The following is a 23,326-nucleotide window of genomic DNA, read 5'->3' as shown; positions in this document are numbered from 1 at the left end:
ATCTCACCTATAAGTGGAACCTAATCAACAAAACAAACAAGGAAGCAAAATATAACTAGAGACATTGAAATAAAGAACAAACTGACAGTAACCTGAGGTGAGGTGGGAGTGAGATCATGGGGGAAAATAGGGGAAGGTCATCAAGGAACATGTATAAAGGACACATGGACAAAGCCAAAGGGGATAACAGTCCCTGAAGTGGCACACACATCAGTCTTACTAGCAAAGACTTTAAAACAACTGTCAGATGTGTTCAAAATAGCTAAAGGTAAACACTAACAAAGAGCTAAAGGGAACAAGGAAAACCATATAGAAACAAAATTAAAATATTAACGAAGAGATAGAAATTAAACAAAAAAATTCTAGAGCTAAAAATTATAGTAACTAAATTGAAGCATTCAGTATAAGGGCTCAACAGCAGACTTGAACAGATAGAAGAAAAAAATCATCACACTTAAAGAGAGGTCATTTGAAATTAACAAATTTGAGGAGCAAAAAAAAAGAATAAAGAAAACTGAACAAAGCCTAAGGGACTGTTAGGACACCATCAACCAGACCAGTATACACACATTGGAGTCTCAAGAGGAGAGAAGAAGATAAAAGAGCAGTTATTATTTGAAGGGAAAAAATGGCTGAAAACTTAACAAAATTTGAGGAAATACATGAATATACAAACCCAAGAAGTTCAAAAACTGTAGGATAAATACAAAGAAATCTACACTAAGTTACATTATAATCAAACCTGTCAAAAACAAAGAGTGAATCTTGAAAGAAGCAAGAGAAAAGCAATTCATCACATATAAGGGGTTATCAATAAGACTATAAATAGATTTCTCAGCAGAAAACTTGCAGGCCAGAAAGCAGTGGAATTTAAAGTGCTGAAAGAATGAAACAATTGTCAACTGATAACTGTATCTGGAAAAAGCTGTCCTTCAAAAATGAGGTGGAAATGTAAGACATTCCTACACAAAATCTGGGGGAGTTTATTGCCACTAGACCTGCTTTACAAGAAATGCTAAAGTGAGTCCCACTATAGTTGTACATACTCACATTAAAAACAAAAATCTCAAATTAACAACATTGCTTTGCATTCCAAAGAAACTAGAGAAAGAATAACAAACTAAATCCAAGGCTGGCAGAAAAAATAAAAAATAAACATTAGTGCAAAGATAACACAGAGAATGAAAAAGCACACTAACTAGTAGCTCAAAGCCACATGAAAATAAAAGTTCTCAAGTAAAGACAAACACATGCACAAATATAAAATAGTATTCTTGCAATTTTGGTTTGCAACTCCACTTTTATTTTCTATGTGATTTAAAAGATGAATTCATAAGATATGACTGCAATTCTATGTTAATGGGTATACAATACATAAAGATGCAATCTGTGATGTCAGAAGGGTGAAGCTGTAAATGAGTAGTTTTATGTGCAATTATATTTAAGTTGGTAACATTTAAGATAGTTTGCCATGACTTTAAGAAGTTATGTGCAATCCCCATAGTAACCACAAAGAAAATATCTATAGAAAACAAGTAAAACAAATAGAATAAACAATAAAAAATAAAATAGCATTCTTTACTTAAAAAAAAACAAGCAAAAGAAATGAGAAGGGAATCAAAATGTGTCACTGTAAAAAAATCAACAAAAATCAAAGAAAGCAGTAATGAAAAAAATGAGGAACAAAAATAATGTGTGTGAAATACAAAACAAAATGGCAAAAGTATGTGTTTTCCTATCAGTAATTGCTTTAAATGTAAATAAATTCAAAAATGTAAATGCATCAAAAAACACAAATCAACAGAATGGATAAAACAATCATGATTCAACTATATACTGCCTATCAGAGTCTCACTTTAGATGTAGGCACATGCAGAGCTTAAAAGTGAAAGGATGAAAAAAAATATTCCATATAAATAGTAACCAAAATATAGCAGGCATGGCTATACTCATATCAGACAAAATAGGCTCAAAATTGTTAAAATGAGTTAATGATATATAATAATAAAATCATTAATACAACAAGAAGTTATAGTAGTTATAAACATTTACACACCAAATGTTAGGACTCCAATATGTATTAGAAAACATTGGCAGAATTGAAAGGGGAAATATTTCTATAATAATAGTTGGAGACTACAATACCCAGCTTTCAATAATGGATAGAAAACCAAACAGAAGGCCAATGAGAAAATAGAGGGTTTGAACAACACTGTGATCTTGCTGAATCTAACAAATGTATACAGAACACTGCATTCAACTCAAAAGCACACTTAATGTTCTCCATGAGAGATTATGGTAGGCCACAGATCAAGTCATAATAAATTTTAAAAGATTGAAATAATACATAATACTTTTTCTAATCACAATGGAATGAAACTAGAAATCAACAGCAGAAGAAATATATGTGGAAATTAAGCAACATACTTTTTTTAAAAGATTTTATTTACTTATTTTTTTAGACAGGGGGAAAGGAGGGAGAAAGAGGAAGAAAAACATCAATGTGTGGTTGCCTCTTGTGCACCCCCTACTGGGGACCTGGCTTGAAACCCAGGCATGTACCCTGACTGGGAATCAAACCAGCAACCATTTGGTTCACAAGCCAGCACTCAGTCCACTGAGCCACACCAGCTGGGGCTAAGCAACACACTTTTAAACAACCAACAAACAGGTTAAACAAAAAATCATGAGAAATTAGAACATATCTTGAGACAAATAAAATGAAAAAACAACATACTATAACTTTTGGGATGAAGCAAAATCAGTGTTAAGGGGGAAGTTTATAGCTGTACATACTCACCTTAAAAAAGAAAAATCTCAAATTAACACCCAAATTTTAAAAGAATAACAAAATAAATCCAAAGCTAGCAGAAGAAAGAAAAAATAAACATTAGAGCAAAGATAACAGAGAATAGAAAAACAATAAAGAAATTGACTAAGAAAAAAAATACTCAAAAAACTAAAATCAGAAATGAGGGAGGGAACATTAGTACCAATTTTACAGAAATAGAAAGGGTTATTATGAACAACTGTATGCCAACAAATTGAATAACATAAATGAAATGGACAAATTTCTAGACAAACAATCTACCAAGATTGAATCATGAAGAAATGGAAAATCTGAATAGACCTATAACTCACAAGGAAATTGAATCAGTAATCAAAAACCTCCCAAAGAGAAGCCCAGAATCAGATGGCTTCACTGGTGAATTCTACAAAACCTTTAAAGAAGAATCAACACCAATCTTTCTCAAACTCTACCACAAAACTGAAGAGGAGGTAACTCTTCCTAACTCATTCTATGAAGCTAGCTTTATCCTGATACCAAAGCCAAACACACTACCAAAAAACAAAAAACAAACAAAAAAACCATATATACTACAATAATATCTCTTATTAACATTGATGCAAATCCTCAACAAAATAATAGCAAGCCCAAATATGACATAGTAAAAGGATCATACAATATGACCAAGTAAGAGCTACTCCTGTAATGTAAGGATGGCTCAATATATGAATATCAATCAATGTCATATGCCACATTAATAGGAAAAAACATATTTGATAAAATTCAAAACCATTTCATGATAAACACTCTGAACAAACTAAGAATGGAAGAAAACAACCTCAAATAATGTAGGTCATATAGTAAAAACTTACTTTTTTAACTTAATTTTTTAAAATTTGTGCAGAACATTAGCAGTGAATACCCTTAATTCTAGAAAGGAATTCAGAGTTGGGAGTCACTGGCCAACTATTTCAAGGCCAACCTTGTCATTCAGGACCTTTGGCCCATACCACCTTTGGAGCTTTAAATATATCTACCAAAAGGTTTCTGTGAGTACACTTCTTACTGTCACAATTGGAAAAAACTAGAAATAAGCACCCCCAAGAGATGGCATCTTTCCAAGATTGAAACTTTTCTCTCTAAGAACAGAAACAAGACAGGGGGATCTGCACCCATTACTTCTATTCAACAGAGTCCTAGAAGTTCTAACCAGAGAAATTAGGCAAGAAAAAGAAATAAAATCCACTCAAATTGCAAAAGAAGAAAAATTATCTCTGTTTGCAGGCAACACTATCTTATATATAGAAAATCCTAAAGATTCCATTAAATATGATAGAGCTAACAGATTTATTAAAATTATAGGATGCAAAGTCTGTATAAAAGTCAGTTGCATTTCTATATACTAGCAATGAACAATCCAAAAGGAAGTTGAGAAAAACACTCTATTTACCATAGCATCAAAAGAATATACTTAGGAATAAATTTAACCAAGGAGGCAAAACACTTGTACAATCATAGCTATAAAACATTGCTGACAGGAATTAAATTAGACCTAAATAAATGGAAAGATATCCTATGTACATGGATTGAAAGACTTAACAGTGTTGAGATACTAATACCATCCAAAGCGATCTATAAACTCAGTGCAATTTCAATGAAAATCCTAATAGTGTTTTCTTTTTTGCAGAAATAGAAGTCATCCAAAATTCACATGGAACTTCAAGGAATCCTGAATAGCCAGAATATTATTGAAAAAAATGTTAGTAGATACACCTTTTGATATCAAAACTTACAGTGAAGTTATAGCAATCAGAATTGTGTGGCTCTGGCATAAGGGCACAACTACAAACCCATGGAATAGAGTAGAGAACCCAGAATAAACCTTTGCATCTATGATGAAATCATTTTAACTATGGCACCACGACTATTCAGTAGGGAAAGGATAGTCTTCTCCATAAATGGTACTAGGAAAATTGACTATTCACATGCAAAGGGGTAAAGTTAGAACCTTAATTTACACCATATACAAAAATTAAATGGATCCAAGACCTAAACTTAACAGCTAAGAAGTATAAAATTCTTGGCAAAAAAGCATCAGGAAAAAACTTCATGACATTGGATTTGGAAATGATTTCTTGCATATGATGCAAAAACTACAAGCAAAAAGAAAAAAGATAAATTGAAATTTGTCAAAATTAAAAGCTGTATTCATTAAACAAAACCATTAAAAAAGTAAAAGCCCACAGAATGAGAGAAAATATTTGCAAATTATATATCTGATAAAGGATTAAAGTCCAGAATAGATCAAAATGCTTGCAGTTCAACAACAATGAAAAATAAACAATCCAATTTAAAATTAGGCAAGGAACTTAAATATGTTTCTCCCAAGAAGATATACAAATGGCCAATAAGCACATAAAAATTATCAACACCATTAATCGTTAGGGAAATTGAAGTCAAAACAATTAGATACTATTTTAAACCCATTCGAATGGCTATTATCAAAAACAAAACCCAGAAAGTAACATGTGTTGTCAAGGAATTGAAAGATTGGACCCTCAAGTATTGCTGATGGGAATGTAAAATGTGCATCCACTGTAGGTAACAGTATGGCAGTTATTAAAAAAAAAACATAAAATTACCACTTCTGTGTATATACCCAAAAGAATTGAAAGTAAACATTTGAACAGGTGTTTGTACACCCATGTTCATATCAGCATTATTCACAATTGCCGGAAGTGGAAGCAACCCAAATGTCGATGGACAAATGGAGAAAACTGATGCGGATCCCGGCCCTCGGGATCTGTGTTGTGGCGGCAATAGACAAATACACACAGAATACAGAAATCCTATGGAGACGGCATGGACACTCTCTAAGTGAGAGAGGGTGAGAGGGCTAGAGAGAGCCGACCACTGTCTGGACAGGCTTTTATCGCTTTTCTGGGCACATTACATCTAGGATGGTCCTCATTTACTAGGCACAGGTTCACTGTAGGTGATTACCTTTTACAGACAACAAAGGACAGAATACTGCTAATACTTCAAAGAGAAGGATGTTACAGCTCAAGGGTGGGGGGGGGAAGTGGTTGAACTGGTTACACTCCATACTTGGGAGGTTTAGCACAGACTTTAGGAAGTCAAAGATACTCAGTAAACATTTGCTGCCTCAATTCAGGGTGAGGGAGTTTTAGCAAAAGCAAGTCTCATAGCAGCCTATGTACAATGCAGGCCTGATTCTCCATGGGAAAACTTAGCCATGGACATGGGTCCTGCCCGCCAACCTCGCTCCCCACTGGCTTTTCTGAGTGGGGGCTGGGCCACATTTCCCATGCTTAGAACAGTTCCCCATATAAAACAAAATATCATATACACATGCAATGGAATATTATTCAGCCTGAAAAAGTATAGATGCTACAACATGGATAAATCTTGAAGACAGTATGCTAAGTGAAATAAGGCAAACAAAAAAGGACAAACATTGTATTATTTCATGTACTTGAGGTACCTAGAATAGGCAAATTTACAGAGACAGAAAGTACAGTAGTGGTTGCCAAGTGCTGGTGGATGAAGGAATGGGGAATTATTATTTAATGAGTTTTAGAGTTTCAGTGTGAGATGATGCAAAGGTTCTGGAGACAAATGGTGGTGATGGTTTGCACTACATTGTCAATGTACAAAGCGCCACTGAACTGTACACTTAAAATGGGTAAAATGGGAACTTTTATGTTATGTATATTTTACCATGATAAAAATATTTTTAAAAGCAATACAATTCACCATATCAATAGAAAGTATAGATATGATCAACTCAATGGATACAGAGAGAGCATTTTAAAAAATTTAATATCCATTCATGAAAAAAACTAGCAACAGTAGTGAATTTCTTCAGGCATATAAAGGTAGTGGATAAAAACCTACCGCCAACATGATACTGAATTTTTACTCTTTGAAACTGAGAACAAGTCAAGGATGCCTGCTTTTATCAACCACAGTTTTTAAGGAAAGCAAATAAATGTTTGTAGGAGGAAATATGAATAAATGTGTCATTTCCTATGTTCCAACAGCCTAAAGAGTATTTACAGATGCCAAGCTAGGATATAAAGTAAGATATGTTAGTTCATGTAATGACATTATGGCCTGAAATTGAGGTATATAAACTTCTTATGGCCGAGAAACGTTACCCATTTCTTCTTTTCTATAGGCCTCCAAAGTATGAGCAAATAATCTTAAGTAATCAGGATCATCACTTAACTCCTGCCCTTAAAATGGACAAAAATTCAATGCCTTGCATTGTCCAAGAAGATACAATGGTTTTATTTCTTTAATAGCATGTCTTTGCCTTCTTTGGATATTAATATGATTTTTAAAGATTTTATTTATTTATTTCTAGAGAGAGGGGAAGGAAGGGAGAAATAGAGGGAGAGAAACATCAATGTATGAAAGGAATTGACCAGGTTGCCTCTCGCACACCCCCAACCAGAGACCTGGCCCACAAGCCAGGCATGCATCCTGACTAGGAATTGAACCCGCAACATTTAGGTTTGTGGGATGACACCCAACCCACTGAGCCACACCAGTCTGGGCTGAATATGACTTTTTAAATCAAATTGTCAAGTTATGCCACTGAAGGTACTGAAAAAAAGTAGACAAGACAATTATTTTATTAGGGCAGTGATCTTAATGGGACCTTCCAGTATAAGCAAATTCATGAGCTGGAATTCTCTCCCTGTGGCTGTTACCTTCAAAGCAGAGGACTCTGTCTTTACAGAAAATTATGTATTTCACCAGTCAGCCTGTGAACAACATTTATGAATACTTTCTATGTATGTCAAAATGTAAAAATTATTTGTTATGTACTGTGCAGCAATACTAAAGAAACAAACACAGGAACACCATCTGTGTGCCATAATTAGAGAAGGCAGTGTACCAACAAAGATAGCTTGCCAAGGAACCAAAGTTTAACTCTGAGCGCCAGAGTCCAACCATTCCACATCCCCATTGTTACCACCTCTTTTAAGGCCCACCATCCTTCTTCTGCTTCTACCCTTGCTCCCCTAAAGGCCAGGGAAGATTCAGGTCATATTGTATCACCCCCCCCTTTAAGACCCTGCAATAGCCTCCCATTTCTGTCAATGTAAAATGTGGCAGACTAGGGATAAAACAAGGTCTACCACTGATACTATTATATCCTACATCACTGGTCATGCTAAAGATGGGCCAGTGCTTCCTGAATATAGCATGAAAGCCCCACAGTTCAGGGGTTGGATCCCTCTCCAAGAATCGCACTCCAGTCCTGCTGGATCGCTCCTCAGTACCCAAGACTGCAATTATCCATAGGGGACCCATACATCTGTCCCTTTCTCCATGAGTTTTCTTTCAGTGAAGGCTCTTCCAGATGCTTGAAGTATTTGAAAATGGAGTTTATGTACTTTTATACAGAGCAATGCTTGTTTTCATCTTTACCATATATCTCAAAAACAATATTAAGTCATTTTTAGCTAAGGTGTAAACAGAGTTTGTTATCACCCTGTATATCTCTAAATGTGTCTGCATAGGACAAACATTAGACACCTACCTGACAACTATAGTTGACATTGGAGGATCCTTTATGTTTTTGCTCAAAGAATGGCATTTCTTCCACCCATGATTTGTATTGTTGATGGCTTTTCTTTTCCACAGGGACATACTGCTTGGATTTGGGGTCAGATTAATCTCTTTTGGAAACTGATGTCTTGCTAAGATCCTTTCTAAGGCAGAGAATTCAGAATTCTCACCTGGTAATAGAGTAAGCATCACTTTAACTCAGTGTTCCTCTCCATTTTTGCATAGCAAGAGTAACATGACATTAATTTCAGAGGGAATATTTATGCCACTTAATAATTGCTATTCAGCCCTTCCACTTCATCACTGAAAAAATATTACCGGACAACATCTACACCTTAGCCTGGTCCTAGACATCTAATAAATACAGCAAATGAATAAATGAAAGAACGAACACATGTTCTTGTACTACCACAAATACTGAAGGTTATTTGTACAATTTGTGCATGATTCCCAAGCTAATGGCAAGTTAATGTACAATAATTTTTATTTTTAGAGATACGACATTTTGCATGTGCATGACATCCACTGCTTCACATTGACCTCAGCTGGCCCCTAACCAAATTACCCATCTGCAGTGAGACAAAGAGCTTTCCCAGAATGCAATTCAATACACGGCTTCCTTCATCAGAACAGTCTTGCTACAGAAAAAAGAAAGAAAGAAAGAAATGGAGGGGAAAGAGAGGAAAGGAGGCAAGAAGAGAGAGGAGGGAGGGAAGGAGGAAGGAAGGAAGGAAAAGAATCATCTGAATTACTTTGTATGTTTAATGACATAGTTGACTGATACTGTAGTATAAGTTTCTTATCTCTTTGCCAACTGCTAACACTTTGAGAACCAAAGCCAGTTTGCAGGCTATACTATGAGTAACTCAGCAATTCATTTGGGCGTATTAAAAAATAAAAGAACTGTCATAAACCTAATACAAGAACAGAAGCTGAGCATTGGAGAGAGTCAAGGTGATCCTAGAGAGGAACTAGATCAGAACTTGTCCAGCCCCTGTTATTCCTCAGGCTGAGCCAGTGATGATCCCTCGCAGACAGGGCAATTGGCAGAGACCCCAAAGAACCAAGGACTGACTCAAGGGACATAGCTCAGCAATCTGACTAAATGATATACTGACTTGATGGATAGATCCTTAGGGCCCAAAAGCCACTCCAAGTAAGTCAAGAACAGGACTGTAATCTGAGGCTCCTGTCAAGCCTGGCTCAGACAGCTCCCACATACTACTCTTAGCAGGTTATTAGCTCAGTGGTCACACAGCTGGGGCACCTGGAAGCTCTCACTGGCAAACTTGAACGATAGGAAGAGCATAGGGTTTGCTTTGGTTGTCAGAATTTCATAGAGAAATTTCATACTCAACTAAATTAATTAACCAATTCAGGTATTTGATGATATCCAGCTAAAATAATTTTTTTGCCTCAAATGAATATTTTGATTGTCTTGTATAGACAGACATATTTTAATATTGTACTGCCTTGAATTCTTTTTGTAAGCAGCTAGGGGTAAATTAGAGAGAGAGAATAACATTTACAAATTCTCATATTCTCAGTGTGAATAATGATATTTAGTCCTGCACATACACCAAAGTTAGACGAAACTCAGAACTCAGTTTGAATGTTTAATTGGATCTTATAGCCCACTTTATTTGAAATTTTAAGCAAGTTTCCTGGTTTTGAAAGAAAGTATGATAAGCATAGGGCACCTCAAGAAATTTTTAGAAGTCAAATAATTTTGATTGTCAATTTATAGCTGAAATTTTGGAGATATTGAACTGTAAGCTGAGTGGTTTTTAAAATTTTTTTATTTTAATGTGTGGAATACAATACATGGTTGTTGGATGAATGGATGAACAAATGGAAGGATGAATTAGTAATCATTATACAAATCAGCATAGATAAGGTTTATAAACCAGTACACAAACCCTTGCAAGTGTGTGAGAGCATGTGTGTGCATGTGTGTGTGTGTGTATATTCTCCAGAGACAGTAAAAATAGGTAATTTAAAACTTCAGTCTTTAAGGTGATCTGTTACTTTTTTAAAAAACTTTAAATATCTATAAACTAAATATATGCTATTACAGTTGTCCCAAATTTTCTGCCTTTGCCCCTCCTCCACCCAACCTCCCCCACTCCCTCAGGCAATCCCCACACTGTTGTCCATGTCTACGGGTCCTGCATATATGTCCTTTGGCTACTCTATTCCCTATGCTGTACTTTACATCCCCATGCCTATTCTGTAACTACCACTCTGCACTTCTCAATTCCTTCACCCCTTTTGCCCACTCCCCTTCCCCCCTCCCATCTGGCAACCGTCACAATGCTCTCTGTATCTATGATTCTGTTTCTGTTCTGCTTATTCATTTAGTTTTTTTAGATTTGTTGATAAATATGTATTTGTTGCCATTTTGTTGTTCATAGTTTTGATCTTCTTCTTAAAGAAGATCCTTTAATATTTCATATAATGCTGCCTTGGTGGTGATGAACTCCTTTAGCTTTTTCTCATCTGGGAAGCTCTTTATCTGTTCTTTGATTTTAAGTGATAGCTTTGCTGAGTACACTAATCATGACTGTAGGTCCTTCCTGTTCATCACTTTGCATATTTCTTGCAAATCCGTTCTGGCTTGCAAAATTTCTTTTGAGAAATCACTGACAGTCTTATGCCGGCTCCTTGTAGGTAATTAACTGCTCTTCTCTCGCTGCTTTTAAGATTCTCTTTGTCTTTAAACTTTGGCATTTTAATTATGATGTGTCTTGGGATAGGCCTCTTTGGGTCCATCTTGTTTGGGACTCTGTGCTTCCTGGATGTGTATGTCTATTTACCTTCACCAAGTTAGGGAGGTATTCTGTCATTTTTTCACATAGGTTTCCAATTTCTTGCTGTCTTTCTTCTCCTTCCAGCACCCGCACGATGTGAATGTTGGTATGCTTAAAGTTGTCCCAGGGGCTGCTTGCACCATCATTTTTTTGGATTCTTTTTCTTCTTACTGTTTTGATTGGTTTTTGCTTCCTTATATTCCAAATCATTGATTTTATTCTTGGCTTCATCCATTCTATTGTTGACTCACTGTAAATTGTTCTTTATTTTAATTAGTGTATCCTTCATTTCTGACTGTACCTTTTTTATGCTGTTCAGGTCCTCACTAAGTTCCTTGAGCATCATTATAAACACTGTTTTGAACTCTGCATTTAGTAGCTTCCTTGCCTCTATTTTGTTTAGTTCTTTTTCTGGAGTTTTGTTCTGATCTTTCACTTGGGCCATGTTTCTTTGTCTCCTCATTTTGGCAGACTCCCTCTGTTTGTTTCTATGTAACAGTAGTGCTTCCACAACCCTTGTCTTGGTAGCATGGCATAAGGTAGTAGGTGTCCTGTAGGGTCCAGTGGCACAACCTTCTCTATTATACAAGCTGGGTACTCGAGGTGCACCCACTGTGTGGATTGTGTACATTCTCCTGTTGTAGTTGAGCCTTGATTGCTGTTGGCATGTCCAAGGTCAGCCAATGCCTGTGCTCTGCCTGGGGTCACACAGCATAAGCTACAAAGTATTCTGCAGATGACTGCTATTTGCTGGGCTTGGAGGTGTCCAAGTGAGAGTAGGATGTGAACCAAGGCTGACTGTTGTGTCAGTCCTGGGGCAACTTAGCAAGAGGTATGGGGCTCACGGAAGCCAGATGCTCCTTATTAAGAGAAAATTTAGGAAAATCTATAGCATGGGCCAAATAAGCCATTCACATGGTGAAGCCACTGGAAACAGCCTGGGTAGGCCCAAAATTTGGGTGGGGCAGGGCCTCCAGGGTTCACCAGGGTGGGGAAAGTAATGTGAACAGGTTGATGGAGTCTCAGATATAGCGCCTGCCTGCTGGCTCTATGGCTCTGTTGGGTGAGGGCTTAGGTAAGGAACAATGGTCTCTGCCAGCACTTCTGTCTGGGAGAAAGCTGCTCCCCAGCTCTTGCCCTGATGCTAGACAATTCATTCCTCTCTATATGTCTGTGATGTCTTTCAATCTGAGGCTCCCATCCTGGAGCTCAGAGGGAGTAAGTCTGAGTAAGTTTGTGTGTGGGCCTTTTAAAAGGAACTGCCAGAGAGTCCAGCAGTTTCTGTATCCCACAGCCTCCATTCCTGCTGGGTTTTATAGCCAAAAGTTATGACAACTTCTCTTCCTGGTATTGGAACCCTAGGTTGGGGGGCCTGGTGTGGGGCTGGGGCCTTTTGATCTGTTACTTTTGTACCTCATAATGGTCTTCAATGTGTGAACAGAAGTCAGAGATTTGGTGGGCTGTCAGCACACAAAGTTGCCCCATCTGTTTCCTCTCCAAGCCCACTCACTCTGTGGGAGGCATTCTTCCTGCCTTCGTGTGCTCTCCCCACATATCCCCACCCTCCAGTTAAGCAAGGTCCCAAAGTATTTTGAGGGGTGGGGAAGCAGCAAATTAACCAAGAGAGGTACTTTCTTAAACCTTAAAAACAACAAAGAAAAAGCTTTAAACATCCTCCCACTCCCTACGTTCTGTTTTGGTGCCAGCTAGTCGTTTAGGAAACTAGTATGGAAAATGTACTAAATAAACATCGTAAAGCCAGTACTGAGCAGATCTCAACATAGCCCCTCACATTGTGGTACTGGGGCCTGAGGGAGAGGAGGAGGAGGCTCTCTTGCAGAGTCTTATGATGTTTTGGAGACAATTATATGGACAGCAGTGTATCTAAATCTATATAGTGCAATGGATCCTCATTTCTCAGTTGTATGTTGTTCTTATGATTTAACTTTGCTATTATTTAAAATACAGAGGAAAAACCTGGGTTTTTAGCAATAAATCTTTTGTTATTTTTTTCTTTCTTTTTGTAAGGGCTCTGGGTAGCAAATGCAGATTAATAAAGGCAAAACTTCCCTGCAGATGAAGAGGCAGGTGGTGGGGAGGTATAAAACTTATTTTCAAGGTCAGGTAAAATTTCTACTAGAAGGAAGGCTTTAGACACAGTGAGGCATTGGTATCCATTATTGAATTCATAACCTGATGGATGAAAGTGAGAAATAGGGTCATTGCTTAGGGATTCATCTTCAAGGCAATCACTATACATTTAGAACTGGAATTTGGGAAATAAAGCAGCTTTTTAGTGGAGAATTCAGGGCCTCAAAGTCTAATGTCCCCTCCATGACTGGATTCTACCTTAGGTGGCACAGACTCAAAACTCGAAAAAAGCATTTCTTCCCACAGAATGCGATTCCCCTTTACTGCATCACGCACTTCTGTAGACTGGCTTCCACCACAGCACCAGATGACTGTAACCAAACTCCAAATAAAGGCATAAGAACAGCAGTGGGCAGCAATTTTACATGGTAGGAATACAGCCAGTTGCTAAAGGTGTATCAATATTTATTAGTAACTACACTGGGAGGCTAAGGGAAGAAAAGCTATGTCACTTCTTCAACATCATTGCATTTTCAATTTTAAAATTACATTTTAGTTGCAAAAATACATGCAGAGATTTCTACTGAAGTAAACAAAATCAAACAACTGGAAGACATATATATACGTAGTCAAAGGAAAAGTCCTCCTTCCTCCAATCTCTGCAGAGGAAGCACCGGTCTGAATCTGGAGTGTATCTTTTCAGAACTCTCTTCTCTGCCTTTACATACATATTTGTACATACAAATATATGGTCTTCTTTGGCATGAATAGAATCCTTGGTTTTTATTTTGCAGCTTTTAAGAATTCTATAGTGTGTTTTGCAGATATTTTGATGTTAACCTTCTTTTTCATAGATTCCACAGTATGGATGTACCAGTGTATTTACTCAGTCTGTCATTGACATTGGGCTGTCTACCATTTTCATCATTATAAACAATGCTTTCAGTGCATACCCCGTTCTTGCATCTGTGTGCACAAGTGCAAGTGTTTCTCTAGGGCACTAACTAGAAGTGGAATTGCTAAGTTGACGGATATGCTTAAGTAAGGAGATGTTAAAATATGAATTTTTCTGTTGTCTCTATGTTGTACTAAGGCCACACTATCTAAGAAAAAATCCAGTAGGCCCTGTCCAGCGTGGGTCAGTTGGTTGGACATCGGCCTGCACAGTGAAAGATTGCAGGTTTGATTCCCAGTCAGGGCATATGCTGAATCTGGGTTACAGATTCAGTCCCCAGTGAGGGCATGTATGAGAGGCAACCAGCTGATGTTTCTCTCTCACATCAATGTTTCTCTCCCTCTCTTCCTCTCTCCCTTCCCCTCTCTCTATAAATAAATAAATAAATAAAAATCTTTTAAAAAATCTAGTAGGTGCCAGATACCCACCTATACACAACATACATCCATATAAGAAAAAGCTAACTAAACCTTTAGGGCACATGAAGATTTTTTTTGTGTGTTATTGTAGTGCTGTGTACTGTAGCATCTCCTTACCTCCTGGCAAATGAAGGTACTGGGCTGCATCCTCTAACATCTAATTTATTAGTTTTTAGGGCAGCCATAACATAGTACCACAAACTAGGTGGCTTAAAACAACATATTTATTGTCTCACAGTTCTGGAGGCTAGAAGTCCAAAGTCAAGGTGGTGTTGTCAAACCTATGTTCCCTCTGAAACCCCTAGGAGAGAATCTGTCCTTGCCTCCCCTCGTTTCCAGTGTCTGCTGGCAGTCCTTAGTGTTCCTCTACTGACAGACTCTGCTTCTGCTGCCACATGGCCATCTTCTCCCTGTGTGTCTCTGTCTTCTTATAAGGACTAGTCTTATTGGATGAAGAACCCACCCCATTCCAGTATCTCATCTTAACTTAATTACATCTGTACCTCTATAATGACCCTGTTTCCAAATAAGGTCACATTCTGGAGAGCTGGGGGTTAGGACTTCAATACATCTTTTGGGGGCACAATTCAACCTCTAATAAAGCCTCTTAATAAATGGTCAGGGCCACAGCTGCCTGTGGCCATGGAGAAAAGAGGTCAGTGTAGAAGCCACAGTACTTTCAGCAGCTGAGTGAAGACATGGAGGAGGGGGGTGTGAATTTTCTATGAGGTGTATGTGAACCCCCCTGGGAAGTAGTTGGTTTTGAGTCATCTTGAATAGCATCTCAAGGGGGCTTTGTCCTAAGGATGAGGCAGTTCATGGTAAAATAGAGTGGAAGTGTATCATACCAAAGGTGGGAGGAATGGAGGTAAAAAGGGTAAAAAGCAGAAGGCTGTCAAGTGAGAGACCTCCAGCAATGGGAAATCGCCAAGAACCCACACAAATACCAGGAAAGAAAAGGTCAGATCTTGAAAACTGCCACCCCTAGAGGGCACGATGACAGTTGATACTTCATCAGTAGAGAAAAAACTTTAGTTCCTCCCACCCTCATGCTTGTCAACCTAACAGCAGCCAGGGAGGGAAGGGGCGGAACAAGAAAATAACCCGCTACACCACCAGGCTCACTCCAGTTTCTAAGTTTAAGTCAGGCCCGAGAAGTGGGGAGCAGAGAGATTTTAAATTGGATGACAGTAAGGAATTTTGATATGAGTGGACTTGTTATTATTTGAATATAAACAGGAAAGCTATGAGAACTGCTTATGATTTCTCATCCAAAGGTGATGAATGAAGATCAACACAGTGGGTCAAAGGGGAGGTTTTGAGGAAGAAATTATTTTTTGTCTCTATTTTACTAAGTTCAACTCATTCAATAAGTCAATACCATATATTTTAACTTTGGGAAAGACTTGGGAATTATTTTTTAAAAAGACAATTCACATGCCACCGATTGTGAGAGTATTTATTCCCCCACATGTTCATCATTATTGATCGTTTAAATTTGACCAGTATGATGGCCTAAGAACATCTCCCTGATTAATCTTTTACTTCCTTGATTACTAAGTGTTTGAACATCTTCATGCTTATTGAAGGTTTGTATTTCATTTATGAATTGTCTTTCTATAACATTTATCTATTCTGTTGGGTTGCTTATATTTCTCTTGATGATTTTTATGTAATCTCTGGTGAAATCTGGATAGAGGGATTGATTCATAATACTGTGGGTTTAGGGATTAGGGACTGATCAGAATACAAATGGCTGAATTTGCCATAATGTCTTAAAATAATTACCCAAAATACCTACATTTTTACCTAGGATTTGTGTCTGAATCACTGTGACAGCTGCTGTTTTGCTCTCTAGGCTCTGGGGCACAGGTGGATACTACCTACATTTGTCCTTCACTTCGGTATGAACAGTTCAAGAGGCAGGCTCCACCCCGTTCTTCAGATCAGCCTGGTTATCTGGCCCTGATGCAATTTCAGAGTGGTGGGCAACAAATGAAAGTTGCTTCTGATCCTCAGGGGAAATACTCAGCTTGTCTCTGGTGTGGTACAATCCTGACAATAGGAGGACGGAGTAGTAGGAATAGAGCAAAGGAATAAACTTCAAAGTTTGAAATCATTGATCTTAAAATCAAATCGAAAGCTCAAATTGTAAATTTAGTGGTATTTCCCACTTAATCTCCTTTCCGTGTTCCACAGGTATGCTTTTCCTAAAGCAGAGTGATAGACCTATCTTGATTCATACAAGGAACGTGAAGTGACGGTGGAGTCAGTGCATGGGTAAAGTCCACAACAAGCTCTAAGAACTTGGGCCCTGGAATGTTTAGTATGAATGCAGCCATGGATTTCAAGGACTGAGCACACCTGCAATGTAAAAACAAGGTCTTACTCATGGCTAAGAGAAGAGGCAGCTGGTACCAAGATGCTAAAAACTTACTATGAAGAGTTCACACTCACCCTCTACCCACATACATTTTTGTTTGTCCTGTTCACTCTTGTAGGAATAAAGCATCTCCAGCCGATGATTTGGAAGCAGCTTGTGAAGGTGAGATAGGGTCTCAAAGGTGTGATGCAGAACTTCAGGGTGGTCATAGTTTTTAGATGTCTTCTTACATTTGTCAAGAAGTGGAAGTTTCACCATAGTTTGATTGTTTTTGGCAGATCCCATAATGACCCACTGACTTACAGAGAAGAACAAATAGAGAATCTGAAGAGTGAAGCCCCTTGGGATTGTTCTTTCTCCAAGCTTTTCTCCATCTCCAAGAAGGTACCATGCAATCTATGTTCTAGTCTCTGATTGCTTAGCATTCCGAGAGTCACAAAGGCCCAGACCTTGGCCTGGAACTCTGAGTGCTCATCCTGCATCTTCAAAACTGAGAAGTCAGCCTGTCAAAACATATCTTGTCAGGAGATTTTAGGCAGAAACTCCAGTTTTCTCTCTGGACATGGACAGTCTCTGAGGAAAATAGATTGCTTTCCTAAAAGGAAGAGGGAAACAGGTGTGTACTCATTTTCCCATCTGGCACTTAGAAGCTGTAAGCCCTGTGTGTACATAATTAAGGCTCCACAGCCCTGAGGGATAGTGGTTACATTAGTACAATTCTGGAGCAGAGCTTTGGACAGCTTCATCATCCAAAATTGAGGAAATGTCCAGATTAACACAGGTAAGGCACCAAACTGCTTTTTATTCTCTTACCCAAATTAATACCAAGGAAAAAAGTTAACAAACAAAAATGCTCAACTCTAGCTTTACTGGTAGAAGCTATTCCTTACTGAGGACCAAAAAGACAGTAGAAGTATCAAATAATCTTAAATCACCACACTTGATGGCACAGTCCCAAGCAATATAGTGGCTGCCAAGGACTCCCAGATTTGGGACAAAAATACAAATAATAAGATTTGTTTTTGCTACTCCTTAATCCCAGCACACTCCATCAGCTGAGCCAGTTCACCATAACCACTCTACTCTGTGAACTAACTGGCTGGGTGATCACACTGCAGCCCAGCAAGAAGTAGGAAGAGCCATGGAGCCAAGCACACTACTGCAAAAGCTGCTCATGTTGGCTGGCTTTTTACCAAATGAAAACCCTTTGGTTGCGACTATAAAAACATCGTGATTATATCATAGCATTAGTGCCTAGAGCAGGAGACATACAATTTCACTTCTTAATTTTCAACTTGCAAACTTAAAAAGTAAAACTTAAAAAAAATAAACAAATATATTTAGAATATGTTATAGAGCTAACCAGGATCACTTGAATATAATGTGATTCTCAAAATTTCATGGGTGTTTTTGGAGAGAGAAGGAATTGGTAGAGGTCAGGGGGTTAAAATATTTTGATAGCCAGAAGCTTCTTTCTTCCAACCGAATTTGAGCGCTTACTCTAAATCCTCATTTATATAAATAGAAAGAACAAACCATATTTTAAGCCATTCAACATGCCAAGGAAGTGATCTCTTAAAACTGATTCTTTATACGCCATGGAATTGACCCATATGTTTTTAATCATCGCTCTGAGTAGCAACTGATGGAATGTTTCTAGCTATCTGAAGTTTATTGGCCTTGGCTGAATTCACATGTAGGTTACAATGATTATATTTTATTTTTAAATAAACTATCTGATGGATAAATTTTTTTGTAATGGGTAAGACTTCTTCAAGGAATCAACTTTATTAATTTTCTCCAATACTGTTGTGATGGAAAGAACACAGATCAGGATGGGAGTTAACATAAGAACAGAGGCTGGCGACACCCTGCTGCTGACTGGTGCTGATGCTCTTTGATGCTCTAAATCCATTTGTATCTTGCTTTGTGTTCCGCTTACTTCTAATTCTATTCTTCATGGTCCAATATATTTACCCACTCACAAGCACGTCTGTAATGTTTTTATTCTCTCACAAGACTAGAAAGAGCCCCCATAAGCCAGCACTCCTCCTCTCTGTGACAGGAGTTGCTGTGAAGGGCCAGCAGCACCGCCAGACCGGTCCCTCAGCAGGGCAGCCGCAGGACTCCAGGCAGTTTTTCTAGACAGGCAGATCTCTTATCATGACTTTTAGATAAACAGCAATTTCTTTCTTTTTTTGTCTTTCTTTCTTCCCTTCTCTCTCTCTCTCTCTTTCTTTTTGTTCCAAAGAGGGCTGTTGTGTCCCCTGAACACCTTCCGCTTTCCCTCTGCCATGGTGAATGTGACAAGATCAGCTGGCTCCCAGAAGGCAAAGTATTCAGTAATGTTCAAAGAGAAAAGATCATCTCCAAGTTTCTTAAAGAAAGTGTCCTAAAGAGAGTGTTCCATTCAAAGCAAAAGAGGTGGGAGGGGCCTGACTACAAGAAAGAGGAGCCAAGCTACTGCCTTCCTGGCACCAGAAAGTAAGTTCTGATCTTGGAACGTAAATCAAAATTCAAAGTAAATTCACAACACAAGGCTAAGAAAGCACAATTCCAGAGGTAGGCATTTGAAGGACTGGAAGAGTTTTTAAACATTTTAAACTGTAGAAATCAAGTCTCTCAGAAAGATCTAAATAAAGGTGGAAATATGCTCGAGAATTCATTCAAAAGTACTAACTGTAACACAGGCAGATGTAGGATTTACAGATGTGTCTCTGTTACTTTTGGAACTATATTCATATACATCACTATCACAATCATTCTAGGAATAAAGAAAATTTAAACAAGATTTCCTCTATTTTTGCAACAGAATGGTGGTCTCTCAAATAAGGGAACATAATAATAAAGATTAATTTTTCAAACAAAAACAAAACTTTTAACAAAATATTTCATGTTCCTAAAAAAGGAATTATACAAACACGAGAAAGTTAGACTAGTTAAGGTAAATTCTCATAGAAATGGAGTCCTGAATCGAGGATACATAGAACTGGCCATGACTGAGAGCCAAAGCAGAAAAGGGAATAAAAGACAAGTTAGCTAAACCAGCCACTAAATACAAACTGCTCATAATTGAGTTGAAATGTTCCCCACTGATTTAGCATCCATGGGAAAACAAAAATGCATCTTATTAATTAGAAAATAATGATCTCACTTACTGAAAATATATACATAATTTCTGAACAAGATTCTATGACCAGCCATGACCTTGGCAATAACATAGGGAAAAATAAAAGGAGGTGGAGGCAAATGCACAGGCAATGTAAAAACAAGAGAGATATTGAAAGAGGTAGACTGAAACAGAAGAAGCCTTTCCCCTACAGAGTAAATAGAAACTAAACAATGTTGTCACTGGCATTTCTTTTCATAACTCTGGACTATGAAAAAAATGTATATCAAAGTGCTTTCCAAAATAGTTATCCGGTGTCAATATGTCACCTTTGTCACATTAGGAGAAACTGAGCTGGGCAGCAAGGCATGCTTACCTACTAAGTGATTGGCCCAAGGCTTTCCTTCTTTTCCACCAATTCAGACTACCTTTGTTGTAATTAATGCAAGAGCTTGTTAAATGACATGAGACAGAGAACATCGCCTTGCCCTATTCCACTGGATTAGGTAAAGAGGTACAGATTCGAAGTACGGCAAGCCTGAGGCCTACCACCGAAAAGTGAATTCAGAGTGCCTTGGTATGGCCTAGAAGGATGGTGTGCTCTTTTGGGCCAAGGATTTATGTTAAAGCTGGACCAGACCCACTATAAAAAACAGCCCACTGTCCAGCTAACCCCTCACTCTCAAGGCTGGACTTGAGCCAAACCAGACTCAAGGGTTTGGAAAGAACATCGTTCTCCTAGTTGTTGCCCTTATATTTCACAGGACCACATTACACATTTAGATCCCTCTCTTAGCCTTGTCTCCTCCACCACTTAGCATGGGTGCTCCCCTGTAGATACTGTACAGGGACTATCCTGTCACTATAGTTTTAAGCATGTAATAGTAAAAACTTTATCAGTTCAACAAGTGGGTGGGTGGATGGTTTTGATGCTAGTGTCAAAGTGTTCGAACGGTCTCCAGAGAAAGGAAGAGGAGGCAAGTGGAAATAAAAGGAAAGGAAGGTTTTAGAAATATGCCTGTCAAGGGAAAAAAAAGGAATCTTAGAGGATGTAGTAATAAATGACAAATCTCAGAGGGACCTTAAGGAATCAAGAATCAGCTCGAGTTCTGAAACAAAAGAAAAAAGCGGAAACAATCATAAAGCAAGAAAGATGGGAACATGTGTGAACTAAGTGTGTGAAACGCACGCGTCCACACACACATTCGTGTCTCCTATTCAGAGAACAGGCCAAAAATTCCCAGCTGATATATTTGTAGAAAGTATGAACTGGAAATTTATGGACCCTAATATTTACCCAATTCACTGTTCTTGTCTTGCAAGTTGGGAAATGTTATTTAACAATTTTAAGTCTCAGTTTACTCATTTATAAAATAGGAATACCAGTTTCATTGTATGGTTAAGAGCATTAAATCAGTTAATTGGTATAAAAGGTTCACTTACACCTGGCACATAGTCACCACACCATAAACTCTAGCAAATGTTATTGTTTTAGTAAATTAATTCAAATATTTATTGAGTGTCTAGTATATGCCAGCACACTGCTAGATAGAATAAGGTCAGGTCTTGCCTTCAAGGCACTGAAAAGAAAATGAGTTAGATATTATAAATGAATAATTATAATGTAACAGTGAGTAAGGAATTATAAACAAATCATTATAATCCAAAATAGGGTTACTGAAAGAGGTAGCAATTTATTCTTCCTGAGGGATCAGGGAAGATGATTTGTGAGCTAGAATTATATACATAGGACTTAGGCAGATAAAAGGAGGGAGGAGATAAAAGAAAAAGGGGAGCAATTATAGAAAAAGTAAACATAATGTATGAACTGAAGGGGAGTGCTTAGGAAAACTGCAAAATGTCTGATGTGTTTGACCCGTTGCAGGCACTGGGAAGGTGATGTGCAGACGCTGAAATCCTGGCTACTGAATTTGGACTTTATTCATTAGGCATTAGGAGGGTATTTGTTTTAGATCAGTGGTATGGAAAACAGCGTGAACGAGGAGAGCGCTTAGGAGGGAGACGTCCAAAGAGGCATTGTCTGATCTTACAATTATTCGCCTTTATTTATTGTGCTTTTACTATGTGCCCAAGCAGTTTAAAGTGATGGGAATTCAGCAAGGAACTAGACAGACAAAGCCCCTGCTCTCATAGAGAGTTATATTTTACTGGGAAGACAGACAATTTAAGAAGTGAAGACTAACAAGATCGTGAGTACAGACAAGAAATAAAAACAGGGTGTTATGAAATAGAATAATGTGGGTGGGAAGGGCTTTTTAAAAATGAAGTCAGGAAAGGCCTTCTGAAAGGAAAATGAAAATGCAGAGGAAGGAGACAAACACTTGGGGGGTGGGGTTGGACATGGTAGTCAAATATCTGAGAAACCCTTGAAATTGTGTTCAACATCTTATGTGTATTTTGCTGAGAAGATACCCAAAGGAGCATGGGATCCCTTCCCCCTAAATGTTAAACCAGGGTATTTAGATGCTTAACAAAGAGACATTTGGGGGGTTGAATCTAGAGTTGGTGTTCAACCCAACAGAATAGTTTCCATCAGCAATGGATTGGAAAAAAAAAATTCTTCAAATGTCAATGCTTTATTATACCTGCACCTGACATTTTTAGTATTTACTTACGTATACAAATATATGGCAGTCACAAATGTGTAAATACTTATGTATTTACTTACATATAACGATACAACCTCCGCCGGTGCGGGGCCCCTGCCCTCTGGCGGCCACCCACCCACGGTGGCCCAGGGGCCAAGGCGCCCCCGAGGGAGCCCAGAGGGGCGCGTGGGTGGGAACTCGAGGCCCCGCACCCTCCGTGGGCAGCGTTGCCCATTCTGCGGGGCTGGCCGCCTGGCGCCCCTAAGATGCCCCGGGCCTGGGCAGCCGCCGCCAACCCCGCGACCCAGGGACACCCGTGGGCCCGATGGAACGCGGGGCCGTCGAGGGCGCCCACGCTCGATGGTGGTTGCCGGGAGACCGGGCCGCGGAAAGCCAGCCCGCGAGCCTCGCAGGCCGTCCGCCGCCGCTGCCCGCCCTGTCCTCCCGCTGCAGGAAGGCCGGGCCGGAGGAGGCGCCGGTGCAGCCGCCCGCCCCGCGCGCGGAGGGGCCGGAGCCTCTGGGCCGCAGCGCGCCGGGAGACGCAGCCGCGGACGTCAC

The 23,326-nt window shown here is 38.7% G+C and overlaps 1 protein-coding gene across 1 annotated transcript in view; it reads right to left on the bottom strand.

The window, feature by feature from the left end:
* The window catches only part of LOC112297524 (testis expressed protein 56), a 52,802-nt gene extending 29,503 nt beyond the window's left edge, over positions 1 to 23,299 (bottom strand). The window contains exons 1-3 of the mRNA XM_045189087.2: positions 22,849 to 23,299; positions 17,125 to 17,645; positions 8,364 to 8,562 (exon numbers count right to left, since the gene is read on the bottom strand). Of these exons, the coding sequence (XP_045045022.2) occupies positions 8,364 to 8,562; positions 17,125 to 17,335 (410 nt within the window). The 5' untranslated portion in view covers positions 17,336 to 17,645; positions 22,849 to 23,299. The remainder of the gene's footprint in view (positions 1 to 8,363; positions 8,563 to 17,124; positions 17,646 to 22,848) is intronic.
* Between the last annotated feature and the right edge of the window lie 27 nt (positions 23,300 to 23,326).

This window comes from Desmodus rotundus, chromosome 3 (genome assembly GCF_022682495.2).
Source record: "Desmodus rotundus isolate HL8 chromosome 3, HLdesRot8A.1, whole genome shotgun sequence".
Taxonomy (NCBI): domain Eukaryota; kingdom Metazoa; phylum Chordata; class Mammalia; order Chiroptera; family Phyllostomidae; genus Desmodus; species Desmodus rotundus.
The sequence above is the reverse complement of the archived record's forward strand: the minus strand, read 5'-3'. Positions and strand labels throughout refer to the sequence as shown.